The 24946-nt window shown below is 42.0% G+C and overlaps 1 protein-coding gene across 5 annotated transcripts in view; it reads left to right on the top strand.

The window, feature by feature from the left end:
• The first annotated feature begins 645 nt into the window (after nucleotides 1–645).
• Nucleotides 646–24946, top strand: part of APLP2 (amyloid beta precursor like protein 2) — a 62370-nt gene continuing 38069 nt past the window's right edge. For 3 of the 5 annotated variants that reach the window (XM_055581170.1, XM_055581168.1, XM_055581172.1), the window contains exon 1: nucleotides 646–861. In XM_055581170.1, the coding sequence (XP_055437145.1) occupies nucleotides 757–861 (105 nt within the window). In that variant the 5' untranslated portion in view covers nucleotides 646–756. The remainder of the gene's footprint in view (nucleotides 862–24946) is intronic. The other 2 variants (XM_055581169.1, XM_055581171.1) reach the window with 2 other exon arrangements.

Below are 24946 nucleotides of genomic sequence, written 5' to 3'. Positions count from 1 at the left end.
GGCTGAGGCCTAAGGACCAGCGGTCGAGAGCTTGCAAACAGCGACTCGGGGCGGGCGGCGGGCTGGGACCTGGCGCGCCCTGCGGAGGTTGGGGCGGAGGAACGCAGCCTCTTGCAGCCCTTCCTCTGCCCGGGAGGATGGCCTTCTGCAAACCTGCCTGGACTCGGAACAATTCATCCTGTTTTTCCTTTAAAAAAAAATTTTTTTAAAAATCCTGTTTTTCATAAAATCATTGTCAGAACCCCGAAGAGGGCGGCACCCGAAGAAATCTGGAAAATAGCCCGCAGGGGCGGGCAGCGGGGCGTGTCTGGTGTCGGGCGGCTGCAGGAGAACAGAAGGGCGCAGTGCGGGCAGATAACCAGGAGGGTGCTGGCGGCCCAAGCGCACCCCGCCGGGGCCCCCCCCCAAGCCCGCACACACCCCCGCGTCCCGGAGCAGCCGGGGCCCGGCGGGGCGGGGCGTCAGCACCTGGGGGCGGGACCGGGCGGGGTGCGCGGCTGGAGCGGAGGGAGGGGCGGGCTCTTCCGCCCCCTGATTGGGTCTGGGCTGAACGAGGGGCGGTGTCTTGCGGAGGTTCTGCGGGTCGGCATTGGGCGCCAAGATGGAGGGTGTGGTTTTGTGAAGTCAGTTCCGGTCGGTGTAAAACCCTAGGGGCGGCGGCGAACAAGCTTCAGATGCTTCTGGGTCGCGGTGGGAACGCTCCGGAGTCCGTTTGTGTGAGCTTGAGAGCCGAGCGCTAGAGCGACCCGGCAAGGGATGGCGGCCACCGGGACCGCGGCCACCGCGGCCACGGGCAAACTCCTGGTGTTGCTGCTGCTCGGGCTCACAGCTCCCGCCGCGGCTCTGGCCGGCTACATTGAGGTGGGGACCGGGCGAGCGCCTGAGCCCTTTCTTTTGCGCCCGCGGGGGAGCGGCCTGCGGGCGGGCGGGCCGTGGGGTCCGGGCTGGGAGGGGGTCGCGGCGCGCGGGGCGGTGGGGGTGGTCCGGCGCTGCGGCGGGTCTGGAGCGCCTCCCCCGCCCGCCCCGGCTTGGCGCAGTGCTTGGCGCTGGAGGTCGGGCTGTCTCCGCCGCCGCAGAGGCCAAATGAAAGGCATCCGGGTTGCGGGGGGCAGCGGGCCGCCTCGGCCGCCCCAGCCCCCATCCCGCCCGCGGCGCGGCCACATCCTCTGCGGACCCTGCGAAGCCCAGACTCCCACTCCGCCGTCCCCCGGGATCGCGCGAGCCTCTGCCGTGCTCCCTGCAGCCCGGGACCCGGTGCGGCTGGGCTCGCTCCGGGGTCGGCCGTGCAGACCCGGCCCCCGTGCGTTGCCCGGGCTTCCCACCCGGGAGCGGTGGATGCGGCCTTTGTTGGTGAGTGGGCCGGGCCGCGGGGATGCGGGCGCCCGGACAGCGCCTCCCGGTTCGGCACGGGAGCGGCTCCGCTCCCCGCAGCGGGTGCGCCTTCTGCTTCCTGTGCGCCTCCCGCTCCGGATCCCGGCTCTGGCGTCGGACCTTCGGGAGGGATTGTTAAATACAATCCGGTTGCCTGAATCTAATGAACCAGGGGAAACCCTTCTCCGCTGTCGGCGTTGCTCCCTTTTGTGGTGGGTTTCAGCAAGCAGGGACAGTACCCGTGAATACGTTGTAAAAACTCTGGTTGAAGCGTACTTTTTCGGCTTAAGTAGTTTCCCCGCACCTGGCGACCTTGCGAACACACACGTCTGTGCCGGGCGGTGGTCCGGTGCTTGCGTGCCCGGAAGGTTCGCTGGGGTCAGGGGGTCCTGCCTTGTGGCCTGGGCCTGGCCGCTTGTAGAAACCTTTCTGTCCACGAGGGAGACGTGGAACTTTATTTTTACTTGGCATTTCGAAATAGTGCTTGAACTGTCGGACTGGAATGTGTGTTTCTGGTGTAGTTTATTTCCCCTCTTCGCTCTTTTGCAAATTACAATGGCTTTTTGCGGAGTTGGCTCATTTCAGAGAGAAGTGAGACTGGATTTGATTACACAGGCATTGACTGAAGAGTTTCTAATAAAAACCCACAGAACGTGTTTTTCTGCAGAAAGTGGAAATATTTCCACGATTAGAAACAGTCGATTCTAGAACAAACCTCCAGTGAACGGCTTAAAACGTCCTATTCATCCTGCTTGAAGCTTTGATTCTTCAGGGGCGGGGGGCGGGGTGGTAGTGGAGGAAGTTTCAAGTAGAAATAGTTAATGCTTATGTAAGCATACTTCTAGATTAGAATTCTTTTCGTTTCCACGCAGTGTTTAGAGTTATGTCTGTGATCCACGATATGGTGTCGCAGGGAAGCACGCTAGATGAGTGGGGTGGGAGGGAAAGGAAAAAGCTTTTGTTTGGAACATAGAATTTAACTCTTAGGGCAGGATGTCACAAACCATTGTTCACATGCTTTTGCCTCACTTCCCAGAGGTATGAGTAACTTCAGGCACTAGTGAATTCACATTCAAGGGTTCATCAGTTTTAAATATCTTCCTTTCAGGTCTAAACAGGCACTTGTATGCCTGCAGAGAAAGAGCAGTGAACAATACCAGAATTAGCTGTTGTGGATTAAGTTTGGTTATTATCCACATCATTGTTCATTCGGAAAGTCCGACTAGACAGAAAGTGGGAATTAGACATTTCCCTAAAATGGTGTTTGAATGTGGTTTTAGGAAAACTTCTCATCTTTGGAGCTGTATTTTTGCCCACCCTTGCTAAATTATCTTTCAGATGGTTTTTTCTTTTGTCCAAAAGGCAGAATTTCCTTCATACATATATAATTTGATTTTATTTACTTCCAGGCAAAGGGCCGCCTGAGCCTTGATTTAGATGAGAATGGCCGAAATCAGGATTCTCTTTGAGATGGTCCTTACTGAGATTAGCCAAAGGGATTCTAGCCAAATCCCTGATCAGATTGCTTGGCACAGAATTGTTGATTGGCAAATCTTGAGTGTTGCTTGGTGTTGACTGAATTAATCTCATACACCTGTTTAAAAGGAAAGAAAAAGAATCTCTGTATTCAGGGTCACTTCCTCTGTTAAATCCGAGACAAGTTCATTTGAGGGCCTGCTCCCTTGTGGTATTCGTGCTGAAATCCTGCACTCTGTACAGTTTGGACACTGAGAGCGCTAGTTCGTTCCACCACATTTTAAAATGAGTGGGCCCTTTGGTAGCCAATATTCAGGAAACGCATAGTATGACATCTGAGGCAGAAGATCAGTGCTGGTATTTAAGTGATGGTAGAGGCAGTGTCGGATTATGACCTGGACAAATACCAATGCCTCTGATAGAAGCATCAGCTTATATTTTATCATAACTGTGTTAAAATCCTTTGATAAATGTGATGTGCCAAGTTTTGGCAAATCCTCCTTTGATAAGGTTTGTTTTCATCATCAAAAGCTGGGCTGTCCCACAGGGTAGCCACTTGCAGTGGTGGCTATAATGATTGAGGAATGAATTTTTCCATTTTATTTAATTTTAGCTAATTTACATTTAAAAACAATACTCAGTTCAATGATTGGAAACAACTTTTTATATGAGTCTACTTTTTAAACTACATTTTATGAATGTAAATGCAAGTCGGATATTTCCTGTGAAATTTAGCATGTGAATTGAGATCTGTAGGTGCTAAATGCACTCCATATTTTGAAGACTTACTATAAACAACCTTGTAAAATAACTGATTTGTAATTTTCATATTGATTGCATTGGAGTGATATTTTACACATTGGCTAAGTAAATTATATTAAAATTAGTCTCACCTGTTTCAAATATAACATATATGACTCATATTTCTCCTGGGTGGTGCTAATTTAATTTATTTTTTAAAGTTGGTGCTGTATGAGTGTTTTTATTAGCACAGTTTTTAAATGTTATTTTTTCCCACAATAAAGCCTTGCTTAAAGTTGGTCCAGTATGATCTTAACAGTTTTGAGTATTTTTTTCTATTAACTTTTTTCAATTACAATTTTGACTTAGAAATAATTTCAGGCTTACAAAAAATTGCAAAAATTGTATGAACAACTCTTATACTCTCTACCCAGATTCGTCAGTTTAACATTTCCCCTTATTCAGCATTTGTTTTGTCACTCGTTGTGTAATTATGTATTTTTTGCAAACAAGCAAAGGGAGCAAATTGCATACATCTTACCCCTCTACCCCTGAAAACTTGGCAAGTGTATTTCCTAAGAACCTGAGAACCAAGGACTGTGTCCTGCATAACCCATTGGGTTATCATCTTAAAGAAATTTAACTTTGATACAATACTTTGATCAGATCTACTCTGTATTATTCCATTTTGCCAGTAGAACCAATAATGGCCTTCAGAGAATTTGAAAACTTTTTTTTTTAAGTTAAAGAGCTTTAGAATTCTTGGTAGCAGTACGTGAAGGGTTAATTATTTTTCCAAATATAAAATAATATCTTAAACTTAGCTGATATTGTTTTGACTCTAGGAAATAAAAACTTAAAAACCTTTCAGGATTCCTCAATTATATTACTCTTACTAAATTCTTGGGCTTTTGCATTTTCTGTTAAAATTACAAGAAAAATTACATAGGGAGTGCATATTCATTGTAGAAATTTTAAATTCATTTGAAGAATAAGAGATGAAAAATAACCTGAGATCCTTGTGTTGTCCGTGGAAATTTCGCTGTGAATGTGTTGGTGGTGTCTAGCCTCCTATGGCTACCAGGTACACATTTTATCAAAGTGATAGATTGCTTATTGAAGCTGATACCTAACAATTAGTATTTTGAATTGTCCTAAAGAAGTACTGAAAGAAAATAGTTTTCTGTGTGATTAAAAAGGGATAAATTTTTGAACAGTGATTGTAGAGTCTGTGGAGGGAGGCCATTTGAGAGTTGGAAATCACCCATAATCCAATTCTCATGAGTTGTTTTTTTAGTGAGGTAAACTAGATTACCTTGACTCTTAATTAAATTTAGTCTAGTGCACCTTGATTTATGGTGTTAGATGGAAAGTGAACGAAATAGAAATGAGTTCCAGTTCTCTGTATCAAGTACAGCTAATAACTGCTTTTTGCCAAGAGACATTTTCTTACATAAGCATCATGGAAGCTTTTTTTCATGGGATCTTTTGCAACGTAACTAATCTGTTTTTAAAATACAGCTCTTCATTTGTTAACCATCCCGCTAATGTTTGTTGAACACTGTTACCAGGTTCCGTGTTAGAGGCTAAACAGTGCAGTAATAAAACCAGCTATGCCTCATGCCATTTCCTCTGCAGAGCGCACTTGGCCTGCGACTTTCAGGCCCCACCCCCAGAGATTTCTCCTTGAGGACATCTGGGAATCTCATTGTCACCGGCTCCCCAGGGGTTTCTCCTGTGCAGGTAGAGAAAAACAAACTGCAGCAAACAAAAAGCCAACAGAACTCATGTGGGTACAGCATCTTACGTAAGTCCCCAAAAGTCTGGTAAAGTAGGTCTTCTCATCCACACCTGAAAAAGGGATTCAGGAGAGGGCAGCAAGGCCAGGCTGAGAACTGGTCTGTCTTACTGAGTTGTTGCTCCTTCTATGTCAGGGTGTTTCATGAGATTTCTATTTGGGTTGCAGATTTCTTTCTTTTTTTTTTTTTTTTTTCACTCTTGTTTACCTATTTTCTCTACCATCAGGAAATCTGATATGAATATTTTCTTTAAAAGAAACTAATTTCACAGATACTGTATCATGAATCGCGTATTGCCAAACCGCTAACAGTGGTTTTCTTTGAAGGTTGTAATTAAAGGAGACCTTGCCGTTTTACATTTTCCATGGATTAAAAAAAAAAAACTAATGCTTTTTTGTGTAATGTGCAAGTTCTCTCTTTTTTACAAAGTAAACTTGTTTTGTCTTTGCATTCTCATAAAAAAATTTAAGGAAAGAAACTCTGACCACCTGTGGGGAATCTTATCAAAATCAGTGTATGGGATTATTTGGAAGGGAAAATGTTATTGGCACCAGACTTCCAATCACTGGCCTGGTTGGTAGACAAACTATTAGGAAGAGGCTAACACAGTAACCCATACGACAAGAATAAGATTGTGGTCCAGAAAAAAGGCAGTCATCATTTGGAGTGGGCACCTGTGGTGTGGGTTAATTGAACAGCCCCGCCACAGCCTTTCTTTCTGCTCTGCCTTCCTCAGCCTGGCGCTTCTTGTGTTTGCAGAAGGGTGTTGCAGTTTCAGAGCACAGGCTCTGTTGTGATAACATCCAGGGGATCATGGGGTTTTTCTTAGAGCTCATCAACTGGGCTGAATGATATCTGGTGCTTCCAGCCGAAGCAGTCATGGGTGAGTTGTGGTGGTGATTCTGTGACAGGCTTAGACTGTGCACTGGGTTCTGATGGGAAAGGGGGCTGTGCATGTTGGGTGGATAACAGCCCAACATCTGCTACATATGGCTGGTCTGGCTGGAAAGGAAAAGAGTGCATTTGTTCTTACCTAAGTTACCTGTGAGTTAAAAGTTTGCTGGCGGAATTGAGACAACGAAGAAGGCTCTCCCATGGTTTATTAGGGTCTTGCACTTCGTTTTGAGGGATGTTGCCATCCAGAACAGAATGGCTGAATGGAGAAGTACCTGAAAATTTATAAGGGAGATACTTAGCCTAGAGAAGATGAAAACATGGATTTTAATGTGGGTGATGAAGAACATTTTCAGATTTTTATATATTGTCTCTGGAAGGCCAAGTATGACTTAACCTAGGCTCAAGCAGAATTTTTACATGGAGAAAAAAATGAGCCAGTAAGTGTAAAGAGTGTAGGACCTTTTATTCCCTTTCATTAGGAATATTACCAGCATAGCATGGTAAGTATATAAAAGGTACTCATATCCACTTATCCCCCATCCAGTTTCATTAAATTTTAGCACTTCCCATCTTTGCTTTAACTATTTTTTTTAAAAGAACTAAAACACTTTGGATAGAGAAGTAAAGCATTATAATAGGCCTCTGAACCCCCATCCCATTAATCTTCCTTTCCGGAAGTTACTCTTATCTTGAGTTGGGAATTCAGCATTCCCATTCATGTTCCTATGTTGAGAGAAAACCCTTTGATCTCTTTGGATCCCAGGCTTTCAGAGATCAGTGCAGAGTGCAAATTGTTGGAGTGTTTTAGAGAATTTTAGAAGGTAAGAATACGAGGATATTTGAAATGGAAGTAAGGACAAACCGGTGCCTGTGAAAGGCGCTGCGGCCCATCGCAGCCCTCGCAGCGACGTGTAAAGCCTGGGGTCTTTCTGGGCTTTTTACAACTTAAATACACAAAGGGAAAAAAAGTATAACTCAGTGTATTTTCATAAAACAGATGCTTGTGTAACCACTGCCAAGGTCCAGAAATAGAGCATTCCCATTCCCCATTGCCCCTAGTAACTGTTAGCCTGACTTTTATGGGGATTATGTCTTGCTTTTCTTCTTTATAGTTTTACTATCCAGGCATTCATCCCTAAACACTGTAATTTAACTTTTCTTGTTTTCTAGTCTTGAAGTAAATGGAGTCCCTCAGTATGTTTTCTTGAGTTTCTGGCTTCTTTGATTGGACGTGTTTTTGAGGATCGTTTGGATTACTGATTGTAGCTGAGGTTCACCTGTTCCCACAGCTGTGTAGTACTCCCGTATCTGAAGAAACCACAATTTGTTTTGCTGTTGACGGACATTTGGAATGTCTCCAATTTGAGGTTATTGAGATAACACTACCCCTTCTGCTACTTGCCTTTTTACCCTCTTCTTCATGATGTCTTTAGAAGTTCTTCATTTTACTGTCTAATTTATCAGTTTTACTTTTTTAAAAATTATGATAGGTACTTTTTGTGTCACGTGTGAGAAATTTGCCCCCAGAGGACATAGTTATTCTCCTGTGTTGCCTGCCAAGGGCCTTCTGTTTGCCTGTCACATTTGGAGCCACGGTTTCCCTGAAACTCATTGTTGTATAGATACGAAGCATTGGTCTTTTTACTTATCTATTGTTTTTCACGTAGTTACCCAGCTTGCACCATTTAATGTCAGGGTCTCCTTTCCCTCCTGTTCTCCCCTGCCACCTCTGTTAATTTATATCTCTGTATGTGTGAGACTCTTTCTGGGCTCTCCTAATCCACTGTATCTGTGTACCAGGTCCACGCTGTCTTAATGACTATGCTTAGTAATGAGGATTTATACCTACTGGAGCAAGCCCTTCTACTTGGATTGTCTTCATTAGTGTCTTGACTGCTCTTGACCCTTTTCTTTACATATACATTGGCTACATTTAACCAAAAACAGCGTTTGTTGGAATTTAGATTCAGGTTGCATTGAGTCTATAATTCAATTAGGAAAAATAGATATTTTTCTAATATTGAGTCTTCCAACCCAGAAAAAATGATGTATGCCTTTGTTTAGGTCCTCACTAATCAACCTCAGTGTTTTAAAGCTTTTTGCATAGAAATCTTATACATAGTATGTTAGATTTATTTATAGATATCTTCTTTTTCTGAGTGCTATTATAAATGGCATCTTAAAATTTTGGTTATCATTTTGTTGTGGTTGTACAAGTAAAGCTGATATTTTCATTGCCTCTTTCCTATTTTCTGTAGGTTTATTTTCTATTTTATTACTTTCTGTCCATTATTATTCTTTTCCTACTTTTCACAGGTTTAATTTTCTTCCTCCTAGCACTTTGAGATGACTGCTTTATTTTTTTTAGCTTTTTCTTCTCTTCTGATTTGTTTAAAGCTATATATTTTCCTCTGAACAGGGCTTTAGCTGCAATTTATAACATTTTTTAGCTTTCTATTTAATATTTTTAACAAAGGCGATACGTGTGTGTTGCTCAGTCATGTCTGACTCTTTGCAACCCCGTGTACTGTAGCCCGGCAGGTTCCTCTGTTCATGGAATTCTCCAGGCAGGAGTACTGGAGTGGGTTGCCATTCCCTTCTCCAGGGAATCTTCCCGACCCAGGGACTGAACCCTGGTCTCCTGCATTGCAGGCGGACACTTTACCATCAGAGCCACCAAGGAAGCCCGTTGTATATAACATTGTGTAAGTTTAAGCTGTACAGTATTCCGATTTGATACATGTATATATTGCAACATGTTTACCACTGTATCACTGCTGCTGCTACCACCTCTCATCCATAATTAAAATTTCTTCTTGGTAGTGAGAGCAATTATGATCTAGTCTTTTAGCAACTTTGCTGTTTACAAAACAGTATTATGGACTATAGTCACTGTGCTGAGAGTTAGGCCTCTAGTCTTTAACCATCATTTACAAATTTGTACCCTTAAACAAGATACAAGTTTGGATATATAATAATTTCATTATCATTCAAGTAAAACAATAGATTTTTCCATTGTGACTTAATTTTTTTTTTTACAGGTAATTTAGAAGTATGTTTCTTAATTTCCAAAGATGTGGAGGAGGTTATCTGGCTGTCTTTTAGGCTGTTCATTTCTAAGTTAACTGCTTTGTTGTCAGAGAATAAGTCTGTATACAGATTTCAGTTTTTTGAAACTTGTTGAGACTTGCTTCATGGCCCAGTTTATGATAAAATTTTTGTTGTGTGCATAAAGAAAATTTTTATTCTGTAGTTGTTACTTATGGTGTTTTATATGTCTTCTGATCATACTGTTTTCATTGTTGTTCAGATCTATATCCCTAATTGTTTTTTAAATCTTTTTTCTTTTACTGAGAAAGGTATGTTAGAAATCTCCCACTGTGGACTTCCGTGGCAGTCCAGGGGTTAAGACTGCTTCCAGTGCAGGGGGCCTGGACATGATCTCTGGTCAAAGATCCCACGTGCTGTGTGGATTGGCCAAAAAAATATATCTGCCACAGTGATTTTGGAAAAGTGTTTCTCCTTGTTATTCTGTTTGCTTTGATTAGTTTGAGGCTGTCATTAAGAGTATACAGCTTTAAAACTTCTATCTCTTCCTAAGGAATTGAACCTCTCATAGCTGTATTCTCCTGCGTTATTTCCAGTAAAGTTTTTGCCTTTATCAGTACTTTGTCTAATATTTCCATCTTTATGTTTTAAATGTGTTTATGGTTGTTTGTTCTTTTGCAGACTTAGGAAACAGTGTTTGTCTTTTACATTTAACATGATTGCTGAGGTATTTGGGTTTTCATCTACTGTCTTATTTAGTGCTTTTTGTTTTGTTCTGCTAATTCTATGGTTTTTTTTTAACTGAAGTATAAGTGGTATACAACTTTATATTAGTTTCAGGTGCACAACATAATGATTTAATATTTGTGTGTAAACAGGAGCCTCTGGTCCATGGGGTCACACAGAGTTGGACACGACTGAGCAAGCGAACACGCACGCTCACGTTTTGTGAGATGATCACCACACTTAAGTCTAGTTAACACCCACCACCTCATGGTGACTTGTCTTGTGTGTGTGTGTGTGTGTGTGTGTGAGACAAGAACGTTTAAGATTTACTCTTATAGCAACTCTCAAATATACAGTACAATGTGGGTTGTTATAGGCACTGTGCTGTATGTTGCTTCCCCAGACTTCCTTCTATTATAACTAGTACCTTATACCTTATAGAAACTTGTCTTTTGACTGCTTTCACACATTTTGCTCACCTTCCACCCCTCAGCCTTCACTGCACATGTCTGACAAGTGATCTTTTCTCTATATTTATGAAATCACTGTTTTTAGAGTCCACATGTAAGTGAGACTATGCAGTGTTTATCTTTCTCTGTCTGACTTACTTCACTTTATATGATGCTCTCAAGGTCCATCATGTTGTTGCAAATGGTGGGATATCCTTTTTATGGCCAAATAGCTTTCCACTGTGTGTGTGTGTGTCCACCGTATTTCCTTTATGCTTTCACCTCTCAGTGGACATTCAGGTTGCTATGTTTATCCCCTTACTCAACTCCTTTGAAAGTGGTTCTTATTTTACTTCTTTCTTGTATTACTTCGGAACATACTTTCATAATCTTTTGTTCTCCCTTTAGTGGTTGCTTTAGACATTTAAATATCTTTCACTTATCAACGTTTTATATTAATTGGTACTTTTACCCTCTTCCAAGAATAGAAGATCAGAACACTTTAACCTCCCCTCAACATTTTTGCCATTGTTGTTAATTTCATGTTGTAAACCCTGGAAAACCTCATACAAGCCATGTTTTACACAGTCAAGTGAACTTGGCATCAGTGGTTATCACCTCTGGGGGCACACTGGTATCACCTGGGGAGATGTTTACAAAGCACAGATTGCCCACACTCCATTCAGACAAATCACATCAAGGTCTCTTGAGAGAAGGTGTGTGCCATTAGTATTTCTTAAAAACTCTTCCCAGTGATTCAAATTTACAGTGAGATTGAGAGCCCCTGATTTAGATTTACATATTCTCTTTGTTATTCTTCATGCATTTTGTATCTCTAAGCTTCTTTTTCGGGTAATTTTGTATCTTCCAAGACACACTTTAGAATTTTCTTAAGGTTGGCTAGTGACATATATTCTTTCACCAAATACCTGTTTTAGTGTCTTCCTTGCAAGACAGGTTCATTGGAGATAGAATTTCTTTCATCATTTTGAAGATCTTATTCTTTATTCTGTTCCTTGATATTTAATGTCTATTCTGATGTTGAGTGTTATCAATAGCTTATTGGAATTAACTGTCAGATTGGTGTTCCTTTGAAGGTAATGTGTCCCTTGTCTCTGACTACTTACTAGACGTTCTCTTTGAATCTGATTTTCAGCAATTTTACTATGTACCTAGGTGTGGATTTTTTAAAAATGTATAGCCCCTTGGTATCTTTGGAGAATTGGTTCCAGGATTCCCCTTCCCCCGGTACCAAAATCTGTGATGCTCACGACTGTTATAAAACGGTGTGCTGCTAAGTCACCTCAGTTGTGCCCGACTCTGTGCGACCCCATAGATGGCAGCCCACCAGGCCCCCCCGTCCCTGGGATTCTCCAGGCAAGAACACTGGAGTGGGTTGCCATTTCCTTCTCCAATGCGTGAAAGTGAAGTCGCTCAGTCGTATCTGACTCTTCACGACCTCATGGACTGCAGCCCACCAGGCTCCTCCGTCCATGGGATTTTCCAGGCAAGAGTACTAGAGTGGGATGCCATTGCCTTCTCCAAAAATGGTGTAGTACTTCCATATAACCTGCGAATATTCTCCTGTATAGCTGCAGTAACCACTAGATTACTTACAGTACCTAATGCAGTGTACATGCTATGCAGATAGTTGTAAATGTTGTTCAGTCACTCACCCAAGTCCTACTTTTTGTGACCCCATGGGCTGCAGCATGTCAGGCTTCCCTCTCCTTCACTATCTCCTGGAGCTGGCTTAAACTCGTGTCCATCGAGTCGGTGATGCCATCCAACCATCTCATCCGTTGTCGTCCCCTTCTCCTCCTGCCTTCAATCTTTCCCCGCATCAGGGTCTTTTCCAATGAGTTGGCTCTTTGCAAGAGGTGGCCAAAGTATTGGAGCTTCAGCTTCAGCATCCGTTCTTCCAGTGAATATTCAGAACTGATTTCCTTTAGGATTGACTGGTTGGATCTGCTTGTTGTCCAAGGGACTCTCATGAGTCTTCTCCAACACCACAGTTCAAAAGCATCAATTCTTTGGTGCTCAGCCTTCTTTATGGCCCATCTCTCACATCCATACATGTCTAGCTTTGACTTTATGGACTTTGTTGGCAAAGTAATGTCTCTGCTTTTTGATATGCTTCCCTGATAGCTCGGTTGGTAAAGAATGTGCCTGCAATGCAGGAGACCCTGTTTCGATTCTTGGGATGGGGAACATCCACTGGAGAAAGGATAGACCACCCACTCCAGTATTCTGGCCTGGAGGATTCCATGGACTATAGTCCATGGTGGGGTTGCAGAGAGTCTAACACAACTGACTGTTTTAATAGGCTCTTTTGGTTTGTCAAAGCTTTTCTTTCAAGGAGCAAGGGTCTTTTAATTTCATGACTGCAGTCACCGTCTGCAGTAATTTTGGAGTTCAGGAAAATAAAACCTATCATTGTTTCCCTATCTATCTGCCGTAAAGTGATGGGACCGAACCATGATCTTCGTTTTTTTGAATGCTGTGTAGATAGTTGTGAATACAGTGTAAATACTATGTAGATAGTTGTAAACACAATGTAAATGCTATGTAGATAGTTATTGGCCTATGGAATTTTTTTTTCCCTGAGTATCTTCAATCCATGGATACAGAATCTGAAGTTATGAGAGGCTAACTATCTTTTGCTTGTAGAGCTCTTCGAATCTGTGGTTTGATGTCTTTTATCAGTTTTAGAAAATTCTCAACCAGCATCTAAGTATTTAAGTCTAAATTCTCTCCTGTTCCTCGGGACTCCAGAAACAGACATCGTAGACACTGTTGCCCTAGCCTGTGTGTCTTTTCATGCCTCATCTGATAGCTTTTCTTTTGATCCATCTTTCTGTTTACTAAGGATTTCTTCAGCTGTAGCTAATCTACCATGAAGTCCCATCCCTTGAATTAAATTTAATTGTTGTAGTTTTCAGTTTTATAATTCAAAATTGGTTGGTTGGTTGTTTTTTTTTTTTTCCCCAATTGTTTCCTAATCACAGCTGAAATTCTTAATTTGTGTCTTTGAAAATGAGAAGTATACTTAAAGTCTGTGTCTGGTAATTCTTGTGTCTGAGTTCCCTGTGTGTCTTTTCTATTATCTCTTTCTGCTGGTTACTTATTCATGTTCCTTTACCTCGTTTGTCAGATTATTTTTGATAATGTGCCATATATTTTATTGATACAAATGCTTATAGATGAGTTTGAGGCTGGGGCTGTTATACTCCAGTGAGTGATTTGTTTCTACCTGGGGTGTGATGAACTGGCAATCTAGGATCTCACTTTCGTTTCACAAATTGAGAGAAATAGAAGCTGAGCTGCAGTCTCTATGAAGTCCTGTCAATTTCTGGATTACCCTTCTAGAATCAGCGTGTGTTGGGGTCTCAGTCCAAACCACTAACGTTGTTTCCCCTCTGCCTCCTGCCCTGGACTCCAGCCCTCTCTATTTGATCTTTCAGGCTGTTAAAAGTACTGCTTAGCTGCATCTTTCAGGATTTTTCAGCATCCCCAGAGGAATAAAGCCCTCTGTGCTTTATTCATCTCCTTGGGCTTTCATCCTCCCCTGGTTACTGACTTGGGAAATCTTCACTGTCTTTTTAGGTTCCTACTGCCTTTAACTAAATGCTTTTTAAAAAATATGTTGCTTTTCTAGCTGTCCTTATCAGGAGGATTGGTCTGAATTACGTAGTTGACCATAACTGAAAATTTAATTCCCTTGAAATTAGATGTTATTTTAACTAGTTAGGGGGAAAGAGTAGACAAGCAAGAGTGGAGTGGCAGCTTCTGGTGCTGGTTGAAGTAGTCAGAGTAGTGATAGTTGTGTTTATGGTGCAATTACCATGTAAGTGTTTTACACATACTCATTGAAACCTTTGAACTACCTTCTGAGACGGGTAATATGGTTATTCCTGTTTTACAGACACAGGAACTAAAGCATACACAGATAAAGTGACTTGATCTTGGTTATAATCTGTAAGTGATGAACTGGCTCTCAAGTTTGTGCTTAGTGGTAGAAAGGTAGCCTGGGGAGAGGTCTCAGGTCAGCATGGGACCACCACGGATTTGTGGAGGTTACCTAACAACAGTCCCATTCAGGCAGAAATTTGCAGTACGTGATTCTTAGTAATCAGAAAGTAAAGAAAGCCGTTTCGAGGTTATTTCTCGATCTTTCTCTACCACCGAATCACTATCAGATCATAGAATTTAGGCTTACAGTCATTATGCATTATGACTTGAGTATGTATCATCTCAGGAACCTATTTGCTATGTCTTAATATCTTTCATTAAAAATGACTAAGATTATAAATTGATTCTTTACAAATGATTGTTTGTAACAGTGACTCTGTATCCCGTGTTAAAGAAAAAATATATGGTCATTGTGAAAAATCTAGAAAATATATGTAAAGCTCAAACAAAAACAGAAATAAATTAACTGAAATTTGCCAGATAAAGAACTTTAAAATTTTCCCAGTCTGTGTTTTTTTGAAAGAATGGATTCCCTCTTAATATGTGTATAGTCTGTTTTCCTTCCTTTTGACATATTGAATAACTTTCCAACCCATTAAACATTTTACAGCATTGCTTTAAACTGAATCACCTTTCATGGTTTGGGACATTTGAACTCCCTTCAAAAAAAGATGTGCACTATCCACTACTTTGAGTTGCCTTCCATACTCTGAATTTGGGCTGTTTAAGTTGACGCACAGATATTCTGAGTTACTACATGAGAATACTGCCTACCAGCCAGTGGTTGGATATTCGCAGCACTATTGGAACTATAATTTGAGTATTTTCTGCATTTTTGCCCTTATTTTATTGATGCACAGCATACGGTTTGATGCAGTTGGTGCTTATTTGGTGCTTTCTAGGCTGAGAGTCTTTGAATTGACGTGAACAAACAGTGGGCTCAATTATGTAGAAAGAGCTAATAAATGTTTATAAAGTGCTAGAATTAAGTTTTCAAGAATAATTTTTTGTCCCTAAAACAATGGAAGTAATTGAGATTTGTATAAATCATTAGCTTTCTAGTGGCAGAATCCCCCCAAATCACATGTATGTCTTTGAACTTTGCCTGTCTTTTCAGGATTATATGTAAAAACAAGAGTCTTCTGTATAATATTTTTATAATTTACATTTCTAATTTTTCACTAATGTAAACAGTATGCAATAAGTAACTTTTTTTTTTAATCCTTTTAGCTGTATCTCAAATTGACAAAAGAACTATTGTATGAACTTGTTCAAAAATTGAAGACTTTCCCTGGTAACTGGTTCATTTGAAGTTCCTCATGGTCCTTGTTGTTGGCAGACATTTATTAAAATGCTGTATGCAGAGCACTGTGCAGAGCATATAACACAGCTGAGGGCAACATACAGCTCCTGTGATGATAAGTGAAAGAAGCCTTTTAGGTGGTTAAAAAAATGATAGCACTTCTCCAGTCTTTTAAAAATAGATTATTTTAATCTAGCTTATCTTTTTTGAAGAAACTATTTATAGGGTTTACTTCCAGGTATTTTTACATTGTCCTGCAGTGAGTTCCTGCTTTTAGTCCTTTTGGGTATGTACTGGAAAGTAGACTGGTAGATCACACAGTAATTTCTATGTTGTTTAACTTCTTGCGAAACGCTGCTCCATTTTACATTCCCACCATCGGTGACAAGGGTTCCAATTTCTCTACATCTTGGCCAACACTTGATGCCTTTTTTTTTTTCCCCCAATATTAAGCCATCTTAATATGGGTGTGAAGTGGTATCTTACTGTGGTTTTAATTTGTATTTCCCTAATGATTAGTGATGTTGAAAGCCTCTTCTTGTTGGACGTTTGTATTTTCTATTCAACTCTTTTACTCATTTTTGAATTGGATTTTTCTGATGGTTGTTGAGTTGTAGGAGCTCCCAATATTTTCTGGCTATCAATCCCTTACCAGATCTGTGATTTTAAAACTAAAGTTTTTTTTTTTTTTTTGAAGTGTGGTTTAGCTATTTTTTCTTGTATTGACTGTACTTTTGTTATCATATGTAATTGAAATCATTGCCAAATCAATGTTGTGAAAGTTTTTCCTTATATTTTCTTCTGAGAGTTTTATCTTTTTCGCCCTTATGTTTAGATCGTTTATCCATTTTGAGTTAATTTTTATATATGACTTAAGATAAGAGTCCACCTTCATTCTTTTGCAGGTGACTATCCAGTTTTCCCAGCAGTGTTTGTTGAAAAGACTTTCTCTGTTGAATGGTCTTGGCACCCTTGTAAAAAGTCATTTGAGTATATATTCAAGGGTTCATTTCTGAGCTCTCCATTCTGTACATCTGTTGTTTTATGCCAGGACCACATAGTTTTGTTTACTGTTGCTTTGTTGTGAAGTCAGGACATGAGAGTCTTTTTTAAGATTGTGCGGTTCCATATGAATTTGGTTCCATATGAATCAAAATATGCTGTTGAGACATTTATGGGGATTGCATTGAAGTAATAGATTGCTTTGAGTACTATTGTCATCTTATTAATATTAAGTCTTCCAATCCTTAGGTGCCAAGGGTCTTTAAGATAGATGATTACCCTCAAATTTATTATACTTGACAGAATATAATTAATTTTAGTTTATACTATGACTTCGGGGTGTTAGCTGTTTGATGAATTGTACACTTTACAGATTAACTGTGGCCCCTCTTATGAAGCCTCCCAGTACATTCCTTCCCATAGAGACTGAACACTTGACACTTGAGGACAAAATAGGACCTACTCAAACTCCAAGTTTTATTTGGCTTTCACTGTCATGGGCATCATTGTATTTTACATTCAAATTAAACATCACCATTTCCAAACACTGTGGACTTTTGTCTTAAACATGCCTTTCTGGTGTTTGAAGAAATTGGAAATCTGGCAACAGATTACCCTTTATGTGTAAGAGCCTCTGGTCGGGAGACCAGAGGCTGGGTGTGGGTTATCACTTTGTCTACACCCCCATCTGCTGTCTGTCATTCAGAGGCACAGAGTTTTCAACCCTTGTTAAAAAGTGGAGAAAGTTGGCTTGAAACTGCCTCTTGCAATAACTATGTATTCTCATTTTTAAGTGAATTGCAAACCACATTTCATAGCAGAATCTTCCCTGATTGGCTGGCAAACCAGCCAATTCGCCAAAGCCCTGCCCCATACCCCTTTAAAGAGGACTTCTGCTTAATGCGCTATGAATGTTTTTCTTTTCAGCAACTCTTTTTTTCTCTCTGTCTCTCTCTCATAGCAGCTCTTTAAGAAAAATGATTATTTGAGGCTTGATTAGATTCTTGGGACTACGTTAATAAAATATCCTACTGGGCTAGTATTTTGAAAGATTAATCTTGTGAATTGATGCAAGTCGTTGAGACTGAGTGTTGTTAGTGTTGTTTTTAAACAGTGGAAATAGTAGTCAGGACAGATTAAAATTGGATTGAAACATTTTAAGTATTGATTTTAAAGGATTAAATGCAAAGCACGGACTCAAAGCTCCCAACCAGGCTGAGCCATTACATGTGGTTTTGTGTGTGTGTGTGTGTGAGTGTGAGCAAAGAAGCAAACTTGTAATTGGCTGGTGGGGGTTCAGGCAAATTGTAAGCCCAGTGCCAGTTCCTGCTGGACAAATGGATCCTCGCTGAAACATCCCCACAGAGATCTGGTATCAGGAGAGCAGCTTCTGTGTTTGTCTCTGAAAAGCTCTAGACTCTGAGACTCTTAAGTTGATTCGTGGTAGCAATGTTTGTTGCAGTAAATATTAAGATAATGTTATAGCTATACCATTTATAGCGTCCTTTTTCCTTGGTAATTTGTGAAGGTAAATTTCTTTTGGATATCACATCACTGTTTGGAACATTTTAGAGTTTTATGGGACAAAACGTTTGGAAGAAATACAGGACTTCGATTACATCATTTTGTACCAGCGTAGGTAAAGTTCGTTGTTGGCCAAGTAAAATATTATCATGTTAAATATTACTGAGACTAAGGTGTGGCTTTGTGATGTTATGTGGGTTACTATTAGTCTTACGTATGTTTGGAAATATTTGAAACCAGTTTTTTTTCCTAAGGCCAAATAATTCACTTTAACCTAACAGGAACACTTGTTTTCATCCTAGCATAATGTGTTAGAAATGCATTGTAAAAATTCTTCCATTGAACTACTTAGTAGCTGTTTCCAAGGAAGGCTAGTACTCGAGTAGCCGACATGGATTGCCCAAATTGGACTTGGGTACTAAGTGGCCAGGAGGCTTCCCAATTGGTGCTAGTAGTAAAGAACCACCAGCCAATGCAGGAAACATAAAAGACACCTGTTCAGTCCCTGGCTTGGGAAGATCCCCTGGAGGAGGGCATGGCAACCTACTCCAGTATTCTTGCCTAGAGCATCCCATGGACAGAGGAGCGTGGCAGGCTACGGTTCTCAGGCTATGGTTCTTGGGGTTGCAAAGAGTTGGGACTTGTTGGGTCACTCACGCACTAGTTACCAAATAGCTGCTGGCCTGCCAGTTTTTGAAGGTTTCAAGGTGAACTAGTTCTGATGACTGTAAGACTATTTAGAAGAAAAAAATAAGGGACTTTTTTAGACAGTGTGTGTTCTGTACATATTTTCATATCTGTTGAAAATTACTTCTGTTCTTAAATGCTTTTCTCCCCCCAGTACTTGAATACTTCAGAGACCTTTTGTTAAGGACACTATGTTTGTTGGAAGAAGTAATTTTCTTCCTTCATTGCTTGAGTTGCTGTCATTTGGAGGCTGGTCTAACTAAGGACATGTAAACTCTTTACTTTTAGTAGAGTTAGTTTTTTATAAAGTGGTTTGGTTGTTGATGCACCGAAGCTATATCAATTCTCATTGGGTGAATTTTTAAGAATTATTGAATTTGTATGTGTGTAAATACACATATGTGTATATAGGCATATAGATACATATAGATATGGTTGTGGCTTTTAAAGATTATATTAAAATAAAAAAATAAAGATTATTTAAGTTCAGTCACTCAGTTGTTCGTGTCCGACACTTTGTGACCCCATGAACACGCCTGCCTGTCCATCACCAAATCCCGGAGTCTACCCAAACCCATGTGCATTGAGTTGGTGATGCCATCCAACCATCTCATCCTCTGGCGTCCCCTTCTCCTCCTGCTCTCAATCTTTCCCAGCATCAGGGTCTTTTCAAATGAGTCAGCCTTTCGCATCAGGTGGCCAAAGTATTGGAGCTTCAGCTTCAACATCAGTCCTTCCAATGAACACCCAGGACTGATCTCCTTTAGGATGGACTGGTTGGATCTCCTTGCAGTCCAGGGGACTCTCAAGAGTTTTCTTGAACACCACAATTCAAAAACATCAATTCTTCGGCACTCAGCTTTCTTTATAGTCCAACTCTCACATCCATACATGACTACTGGAAAAACCATAGCCTTGACTAGACAGACCTTTGTTGACAAAGTAATGTCTCTGCTTTTTAATATGCTGTCTAGGTTGGTCATAACTTTCCTTCCAAGGACGAAGTGTCTTTTAATTTCATGGCTGTGGTCACCATCTGCAGTGATTTGGGGGCCCCCAAAAATAAAGTCAGCCACTGTTTCCACTGTTTCCCCATCTATTTGCCATGAAGTGATGGGACCGGATGCCATGATCTTCATTTTCTGAATAATTGAGCTTTAAGCCAACTTTTTCACTCTCCTCTTTCACTTTCATCAAGAGGCTTTTTAGTTCTTCTTCACTTTCTGCCATAAGGGTGGTGTCATCTGAATATCTGAGGTTATTGATATTTTTCCCGGCAATCTTGATTCCAGCTTGTGCTTCTTCCAGCCCAGCATTTCTCATGATGTACTCTGCATATAAGTTAAATAAGCAGGGTGACACCCTTGACGTACTCCTTTTCCTATTTGGAATTAGTCTGTTGTTCCATGTCTAGTTCTAACTGTTGCTTCCTGACTATTTGGTAGTTTTTAATCGTTTGGGAATGCATAAGATGATTTAGCAAGGTGGTGGTTGTTTTTTTCGTTCAAAATGTAGTTGGCGTTTGCTGATAGTTGCCATGTTCTCATCTGCCTTTTATTGAATTACTTTTGTGGAGTGTCTGAATTTAAATTAAAAAGGCGTGTTATTATTCAGAGTAATTGATTAAGCTTGATTGGGCAATGTCTGTAAATCATCAGCGGATGGAGCTTTTAGCACAAGGAAAAGATGGTTTAATTGCTCCAGGAAAAAAAAAATGGATGGATTTTTAAGAAAGTTAATGCTCAGGGGAAGGTTATAAACACTGGCATGGAGACATCACAGAGGTTTCTAGAAAAGTTAGTTGAGATTGGGAGTAAAAGATCACTGAACGCATCTTGGGGAAGACGCCCGCATCCCTGCTGGACGTGATTGAGGCGTTCACGTGCAGTGAGCCAGCAGTGAGCGCCATCCAGGCATGTACACTGGAAGGAGGTAGTACGGTTGTCAGAGCAACAGAGGATGCTCATGCCTGCCCCAGGGACGTTTTCAAGGGAAAGAGATGCCGTCTTCTCTTCTTCACTAGGTTTAAATATTTTAAGAAGCCTCAGCCACACCATCCCATAAAAGATAAAGAACTCCAAAAGAACTTTTACGATCAAAATACTTAGGTTTATAACAACACTCGTGTCTGTCCTTGTTTCTCTTTATTTTCATATTTGGTCAGGACTAGACTCCCAGTTTATAATAATATACCTACATTAAATAGGGGTCCTGTCATGTACCTTTTGGAGAAGGCAGTGGCACCCCACTCCAGTACTCTTGCCTGGAAAATCCCATGGACGTAGGAACCTGGTGGGCTGCAGTCCATAGGGTTGCTACGAGTCGGACACGACTGAGTGACTTCACTTTCACTTTTCACTTTCACGCATTGGAGAAGGAAATGGCAACCCACCCCCGTGTTCTTGCTGGAGAATCCCAGGGACGGGGGAGCCTGGTGGGCTGCCGTCTATGGGGTCACACAGAGTCGGACACGACTGAAATGACTTAGCAGCAGCAGCAGGAACCAGTTGGACAGTAAGCTGGGGATCTCCTATGTGACGGAGTTTGCAACTCTTTTCTATTGGGATTATTCTATTTACATGACATCTTCCTTACCAGCCAAGCCTCCTTGTGGGTGAGAACTTGTGATTCTTTCATTTTGATTCCTCTGGAGCCTGCTCTTCTAAGGTTGTTGGAAATGTGTTGACTCAAAACAGAAATAATTGAATTAACTCCTGGGTGGTATCAGCACCGTGCATTTGATTCTGTGGTTGTCAGAAGCCTAGGAGAGTGGGGTTTTTGTTTGTTTCTGTTTTGTCTAGTCTAGTTTTGTTAATGTCTCAATCAGGCTTCTTTTACTATTTGTAGATCTAAAGAGCTGGGAGATGGAGGCGAATCATCTTCCCTTCCCCCACCCTCCAGCAGTTGGATAAAATAAGAGCATTGGCTCCTGGCCCTGCTTCACCCACTTACATAACTTACACCAAATCCCCCTTTTAGGAAGAAATGTCTCAAGGTCCTTTTTCCTGTCTTAATTCCTGTTCGTTATTTTAGTTGTAACCACTTGTCTAGCCTGGCCTCTTCAGAGAAGCTTTGTGGCTTTCACCTACTTAGCTGTCCAAGCACTCCATTCTTGTAATGGCCAGAAACTTCCTTCATAATGAAAGAAAGGAAAATGCAGTAAAACAGAGTCTACAGGTGAATGAAAAACAGTCGTTCCTAGCACAGTGTTAGCTGTACACTTAACACAGCCCTGTCACTAGAAAGGCAAGGCTCATATGAAATGTAACTTTTTCCAGTTGACATTTTTTTAAAAGCGAAAATAGGTGAAATGAGCTTTGACAATACATTTTGTTTAATTCAGTATATCTCTGTGTGTATGTGCTCGGTTACTCAGTTGTGTCGGACTCTTTGCAACCCCATGGACTGTAGCCCAATAGGCTCCTCTGTCCATGGGATTCTCCAGGCAAGAATACTGGAGTGGGTTGCCATTATGAGTAATTTGTCCCTGAAAACCACCCCTACTCTGCACCCCAGGAGAAGACCACAGGTTACTCTGGGACCTCAGGCCCAGCAGAGCATGAGGCACTGAGAGGGGAAAGTCAGGACCCCCAGACCCATGACAGCCAGGCTCGGGGCCCAAGTTGGGGAGCTGTAGAACTCCTCTCTGGACAAGTTCTTTCCATGGACTGAAGACATCCAGCCAGCTTTGCGGTGTCCCCTTCTTTAATACTGAGTTAGATGACTTAGGGTCACAGCTACTTCAGGGACACCATGAACCAGAGCCAAAATGATGGGGAGAAAGCAACTTGAAGACCATGCAGGGAGCGGACAGATAACTTTAGTAGGCTGTTTCTGCTTATCTCAGAAAGGAGAGGGTATTGGCTCTGTGAAATAGTTTTGCAACAAAAAAAGACTTTCAGAGAAAAAGGAAGAGTTGTTGGTTATTAGAAATGTGATATTGCTGCTGCTGCTGCTAAGTCACTTCAGTCGTGTCCGACTCTGTGTGACCCCATACCATAGACGGCAGCCCACCAGGCTCCCCCGTCCCTGGGATTCTCCAGGCAAGAACACTGGAGTGGGTTGCCATTGCCTTCTCCAGAAATGTGATATTAGACATTTAAAAATCTGGTTAGAAATCTTTATGAAAGAAGGAACAAAAGCTAGAAAAGATAAAGGTAGGATGCACCTGATGAGAACTTCATAAAGAGAGAAGAAACCCAGGATTGAGTGTTTCACACTGATGTGACCCCAATGAAAGGTCAGGCAAGTGAGTTGACAAAAACCAGACCAAGGCTCCTTATCAAATTTCAGGATACCAGAGATTGGTAAAATTTTACTTCCGTGTAGGAAAAACCAAACCTACACAGCAAACTAGGGATCAAACTGGCTAGATGTACGAGCAGCAATGCTGGGAGCTAGAAGACTGTAGTTCCACCCATTAAATTCTGAGGGAAGTTGTGTCGTTACAACTTAGAGCTTGTCCAAATGGCCAATAAAGTGCGTGTATAAGATGAAAGCTTATTTTGAGACCCATCACATTTGAAATTCAGCAACCACACACCTTTTCCCAGGAGCCCGTGGGAACCTGTGAGCCACTGACACGGGGTCAGTCAGGAAGGAGAGAGGCCTGAGTGGGGAATAGGAGAGAAGGGAGGAGTCTTCAGGACGGTTGTGGTCGGAGCCCCAGGAGTGGTGGCTGTGCTGGGTCTCTCCTGGAGAGTCATCCGCACGGGTGAAGCGGCAGGACGCTGTGCAGTCTTCCTCCGATTTTCTCTGCATATCTTCCTGACAGACGGCGTGCCAGCCATCAGTGTGTACACACTGTCGTGTCTGACTCTTTGTGACCCTGTGGCCTGTGGCCCGTCAGGCTGCTCTCTCCATCGGATTCTCCAGGCAAGAAGACTGGAGTGGGTAGCCATGCCCTCCTCCAGGGGATCTTCCTGACCCAGGCATTGAACCCGTGCCTCCTGTATTGGCAGGTGGGTTCTTTATTGCTGAGTCACCGGGGAAGCCCACCAGCCATTGGTACAGGGAAGTAAAGAAGAGATGGCCTTGCTGAGACTGAGGAGGGTAGATGCCTAAGGGAGCTGTAACCATAGTACCTTCTTATGTTATAATCGTGTAAACAGGAGATTGATTTAACGAACAGGGCACGGCGGTGCCGGGGAGGGGGGCCGGGCAGTGAACAGAGGGTCTGGTCGTTTGAGTTCAGTCCCTTTTAATAGAAAGTTGATGGAGAATGTCTGGACTGAAAAGGTGCAGAGGGACACTTGTCATTTAGAATCAAGGCGGCAAATAGTGGGAGAAAGGGCTGTGAGGGGTGCCCCCGAAGAGGACCCGCCTTGGGGTGGAGGACTCCACTAGGAGCCACGTGGTGGTGGCTTTTTGGGCTAGGCAGCTGGACTCACGTGACAATAAAATTTTAAAAATGAAGCCTTGTTACACTGCCTGGGTTTCTTTTTTTCATTTAACTTGTTCATTCATTATATGTGTACTGATGTGAAGACCAGCGCAGTGTTCATCATTTAGAAATTGCCACTGAGCGGTATCTGCTAATTCTTATTCGTTTAACTAAATGTCTTGGCAAAAAAAACAAGAGCACAGGTTTTAGAATCAGACAGTCACCTCCTTGGGTGTCAGTGATTACCTACTACTGCTGTTTGCAGATGCGGTTAGAGCACCCGGAGAGCCCCCCTTCTTGCCCCCAGGAACCTGCATTCTACTGGAGGGTGGTTTTGGATGATGGGAAAATAAAACAACCAACGGGTTGGGGCCTGTCCTTGGGAAGGGCCCCCAGAAGGAGGCACATTTGAACTGGGTCCTGAGAGGTGAGATGCGAGTTCTAGGTGCCTTGAGGCAGGAGAGACCCTGGCCTGTGCCCAGAAGGATGATACCCAGTGCCTGGTGGGGTGATGGAGGGAGGAGGGGGCAGATAGCCGGGGTCATCCAGAGATGGAATCTCTGGGAAT

Source organism: Bubalus kerabau, chromosome 5 (assembly GCF_029407905.1).
Source record: "Bubalus kerabau isolate K-KA32 ecotype Philippines breed swamp buffalo chromosome 5, PCC_UOA_SB_1v2, whole genome shotgun sequence".
NCBI classification, from domain to species: Eukaryota; Metazoa; Chordata; class Mammalia; order Artiodactyla; family Bovidae; genus Bubalus; species Bubalus kerabau.
The sequence above is the reverse complement of the archived record's forward strand: the minus strand, read 5'-3'. Positions and strand labels throughout refer to the sequence as shown.